General features: G+C 37.2%; 1 protein-coding gene across 1 annotated transcript; it reads left to right on the plus strand.

Annotated features, from left to right (window-relative positions):
- The first annotated feature begins 284 nt into the window (after positions 1–284).
- On the plus strand, positions 285–2,116 carry LOC112290149 (thioredoxin-like 2, chloroplastic). Its single transcript, XM_024536138.3, has one exon. It carries the CDS (start codon positions 1,223–1,225, stop codon positions 1,934–1,936), a length of 714 nt encoding a protein of 237 aa, XP_024391906.1. The 5' UTR covers positions 285–1,222; the 3' UTR covers positions 1,937–2,116.
- The last annotated feature ends 2,979 nt before the right edge of the window (positions 2,117–5,095 follow it).

The following is a 5,095-nucleotide window of genomic DNA, read 5'->3' on the forward strand; positions in this document are numbered from 1 at the left end:
ATTTTATCAATTTTATCAATATATTTATAATATTTTATTGCACAAGTTAATAACATATGAAATATTTTAATTGATATGCACTATTTCTAAATTTGTTCCTAAAACTTATACAAAATTTTACTTACTTCTATGACATTAGCACATGTTTTTATTTGAAACAAGTAACTACTTTGATAATATATATATATATATATATATATATATAAACTCACATATGTATGATTTGAATAATACAATTTTTTTAATGGCACCTTAAACTTTCATATATATATATATATATATATATATGTACTCATATAAATAATTCAGGTGCTCCACATTAGTCAACATTTCAATTGTACCAAATATCACAACTAAACACTTTTAATCACTAATATTTTAAATATTTCCCCACAGAGTAGTTTTCTTGTTTAATACTACTACACACATGCCCTCACGATTGTCTTACTCACTCAATCCGACCATTTCCAAAGAGGAATGATCCATCTGCACAAATCAACCCGTCCGGAATTTTACCGCAGAAGTGGCCGCGGTCGACGATTCTGCCTATCATTCTGGAGCAGAATGTACTGCGGTGTTGTGGAATCTTCCTGGCTTCGCAAGAGACGTCGCCCCCCAATGGACGGGGGACAAGTCATTGAGAGTAGCAGCCACAAGAGTCCCACAGAGATCGGGGGAGGCGGACAGAAGAAGAGAATGGAGGCTACTAACTATCCCACCAGACCTGGGGCTCAATTCTTCTGCATATCGCAGTCCCCCAAAATCTTCAGATCTGGAAGGCGGAATCGAAGATGGCAGGCAGGAGAGGGTTGTTGATGATCTTTCATCCTGATGGGCTGAGCTTTGATTGAATGGTCACCACTGCGCCTACTTTTCTCCCGTCGTAGCTTCTCGCCACCCTCTGCGTCACCCCTCATGGTTAGTTCTGCAAGCACTGGCACTGCCCTCGTTCTATCAATCTCGTGGCTTTCTACTGTATCCCTCGCCCGGGGCTGTGTCCTGCGCTCTCGCTCTGGCTCTGAGCGTCAATTAGGCGAAGAAGATTCGAATGCTGAGGTGCAGGATTGCGGTCGGTGACGCGAGGGATGGCAGGCGAGCTCGTCTAATTTGAGGGATTGTGAAGAAGCGCGTGACATAGTGGAGAATTGGAGAGCTAGTTGTGTAGGCGTTGGTGGTGGGGGGTTGGGTTGGGCTGGGTAGTTAGGGTTGCGGGGTGCGCGAAATGGCGATGGCGGTGCAAGGTGCAGTGGTGGGGGTGGAGAAGGGGTTCGGTGGGATGGAGTTCATGGGTTGCGGGATAGAGAAGAGGGCGGGGGTGGCATTGCCGGTGGTGCTGCCGAGAAAGGATGGCGTGGGGTACAATTCAGTGGTGCGAGGCAGCTTGGTGGCGACGGAGTGGAGGGGATTCATCGCCGGGGCGCCTCGCGTGCGGGAGAGGGCGGCGACGCTGCGAGTGCGGGCGGGCAACGCCGACAGCGACGGGGTGAAGTGGTGGGAGAAGGACGGTGGCCCCAACTTTCGGGATGTGCACTCGACGCAGGAGTTCGTGGATGCGCTGGCGAATGCCGGGGAGAAGCTGGTGGTGGTGGAGTTTTACGCGTCGTGGTGCGGGTCGTGTCGCGCGCTGTACCCGAAGCTGTGCAAGCTGGCAGCGGAGCACCTGGACGTGGAATTCATGAAGGTGAATTTCGAGGAGAACAAGCCGATGTGCAAGAGCCTGAACATCAAGGTGCTGCCGTATTTCCATTTCTACCGCGGTGCGGAGGGTCGGTTGGACGCGTTCTCGTGCTCGCTGGCGAAGCTGCAGAAGCTGAGGGACGCGATTGCACTGCACAACACTGATAGGTGTAGCATTGGCCCGCCAATTGGGGTGGGCAACATTTTTTCGAGCGGCAACAAGGATCAAGCCGCCGCGGCGTCGACATCGTCGTCATAGTACAGTGGGCATGAATGGTAGATAGAGTAGGTGTGGTAGTCTGCGAGGGGATTTTACAGGCATTCAAAATTTTCCAGAGGTCCCCGAGGATGCGGGATGCTTTGATTAGGGCTTGTAGGTTGTAATCTACGTGTACGCATAAGAGTGACTTAATGTAAACATAGTAACAGATTCAGTGGGCGACTGTTGTTATAAGTTCTCTTCGGTTTTTTTTTCTTGGTATCTGCATCTGGATTCGGGATTGCAAGGTGTGAGTGGGGCAGGACAACGGCAGCTTGGATTGCCAATTGCACGATTGTGAATTGAAGGTCGTCATGTGTGAGGTGATCAGTTGGGCAGGTGAAAAGGTGACGAGGCGGGCTTGGATGGTGAAGCCATGACGAAGACGTTGGGTGGGATGAGGCGATTTGAGTGGAATGAGGTGTAGGTTAGTAATGTGGCTGTCTTCGTGGTGTGCTTTTTTTGTGCTGTATTTGGCACCGAGAGGGAGGAGAAGTTGTGTGTGGCCATGTTCATGCCCGTCAGTCCGTGCATCCTTGAGCGCTCAGAGAAAGACGTAGCATTACGAGTTGTGAAGTTTGGGTTGCGGATGTCTTTGTTACTGGTTCGAAATAAAGATCTTGTCCAGTTTGCCGTGCATTGGACACGGTGGCGAGATTCACGGCTTGCACAGATTCAATTGGCCGTAGGCATCTATGAGGTTACGGCAACACGTTCATCTTCGAACGACATTATAGGGTTTAGTTGGTCTTTCTGCGAACCTCCTTTTTCCATAGAAGAACACATGAATCCCAGCATTTCAGTATGTAGGTCGTGTATTTTATGGTATATTGTTGATAATCTCTTGTTGCTCAAACCGTTTTGTATTTTATTGACTCTGTTGTAAGTCTTAAAAGATTGCAAGAACTGTATATAGATTAAACACTCTTATATAGGTTGAAGTAGATTTTGCTTTTATTAACTATAACATGATAAGGAAGAGGGTTTGTTTATTTTATCTTAAAATGAAAGAATGTTGTGCAAGAAATGTTAGAAATTTCAACCTGAATACCACAAAAATAGACTATATTGAAGTTCTTTATGCACTTCTATGTTGAAGCTTATTTATTATGTTAGTTTAGAGAAATCTTGATGACCACTAATGTCTTAAGAATATTTAAAATTTTAAAAATAAGAAAGTTTTTAAAATACCATTCCAAAAGGAAGAAAGAGGATTATTTTGTAAAAAAAGCTATATTATATTTTATCTTATAAATTTGATTTTTTTTAGTTTATATAATACATTATTTTTGGTGTGCCTATCTATACCAAATCATAATATTTTAAATTGATAATAATATAAAATATATTAGATATATAAATATGAAAGATATAAAAAATAATATATTATCATTTGAAATAGATAATTTTATCTAAAAGAAAATTTTAAAGTTGTGTTAAAATAAGTTATGGTTGAAAAAGTGTATATAATAGATGTCATGGAGGTTTTATCTAAGAAAAAAATATTATAAATATTATCTACAAATTTTTCAACAAAAATTATTAAATTTATAATTAATTAATCAATTAATTCTTATTTGTATATATTTAAAGATGTTTATTTGTTAAATATAAGTTTGTTTGTTTGTTTTGTTTTGTTTTGTTTTTTTTTTTTCATCTTTAGACAAAAAATAATTTTTTTTATTAAGATATTCCACAAGCTTTGTTGTTTTTTTAGAAAAATACATAATAAGAAAGATAAATTATATCAAAGATATATTTTTAGATTTTTATTAATAATTGGAATAAAAAAACATATTTACTCTAATAATTATCTAGTTAATATGATTAAGTAGAAGTAAATAAAAATAAATAATATTAACAATGTCTTTTGATAAAGTTTCTTAAAAACTTCATAGATGTGACTTTGGTTTTTTACATGTTTGTAGGTAATTGGTAGATTGAAATCTTGACCAACAAGTTGGCTAAGTATTGCATACATGTTAGTAACTTATAAAAAAAATTGAGCATGTGGCGCACATATAAAAAACTTGGCTTCTAAGTTAGACACATGTCTTATAAGTTAAACATCTGTTGAAGGTCCTATAAAATGTTGTTATATAGCTCCTAGTTAGATGATATATATAAAGATAAGAGTGAAACCTTCTTCACTCTTATCAATCCCTTTCTTGCTTCTAATCAAGTTTCATGAGTTTCTAATTTCCTAATCTTTAGCATTAGCCATTATAATTTCTTTTTGAATATATATATATATATATATATATATGAGAAATATCTCACTTGGTTATTTATATTCTTAAAGTTCTTATCCTTGACAAATTGACAAGAATATATGTCATGAATATACATATTTACTATGATATTTACCTATTTGATTAAGTATATAAAAATAGATTTATTGCATAATATTTTTTAGAAAAGCTTCTTAGAAGGTTTATAGATAATGCTTTGACTTTATATGTGTTTATAATTGATTAGTAGGTTAAATACTTGGTCAACAAGTTAACTATGTGTTGGCAGCTTGTGGGAGAAGCTAACTATGTGACATACATATAAAAAACTTGCCTTGCAAGTTAAGATATGTGTCTTACAAAGTTAACACATTTTGGAGGTCATATAAGACATTGCCATATAATTCTTATTTAAGAGTATATGTAGAGACAAGAGTGAAGCCTTTTTCATTCTTGTCAACGACTTTCTAATCTTTAGTCTTATTTCAAGCTTTTCTAGTCCTCTTGTCTTTGGCAATAATCATTCTAATTTAATACCATATTATTTTTGAATGACTTTCTAGTTCTTTTGAGTGATACAAGAGTGTATTAAGGATTTCTTTCTTTGAGATTCATATCTTTAATAGTTTGTAAGAATGTTAACTTATTGTTTATATCTTTTTTTAAAAATGAGTGGATTATTTTACTTCTATTATTGTATTTTGAAGATTGTAGACTATCTATCTTTAAACAAATGCTATTATTTTTAAACACCAATTATTTCTTTAAAAAAAGTGGATTATCATTCTTTGTGGAAATTTTCATTTGATATTAGAGGTTGTAGATTATCCTCGTCTAATTTAACTTGTGAATTTGTTTGAATTGTTTATGGAAGAAAAGATTATGGATCCTAGTCTAAGCGAAAGTGAGAATAGATTTGGAACTATTG

This window comes from Physcomitrium patens, chromosome 13, assembly GCF_059467195.1.
Source record: "Physcomitrium patens ecotype Gransden chromosome 13, ASM5946719v1, whole genome shotgun sequence".
NCBI classification, from domain to species: Eukaryota; Viridiplantae; Streptophyta; class Bryopsida; order Funariales; family Funariaceae; genus Physcomitrium; species Physcomitrium patens.

Bases quoted from the DNA above. Each gene is read 5' to 3' on its own strand.
- LOC112290149 (XM_024536138.3), top strand. From the start codon at position 1,223: ATGGCGATGGCGGTGCAAGGTGCAGTGGTGGGGGTGGAGAAGGGGTTC.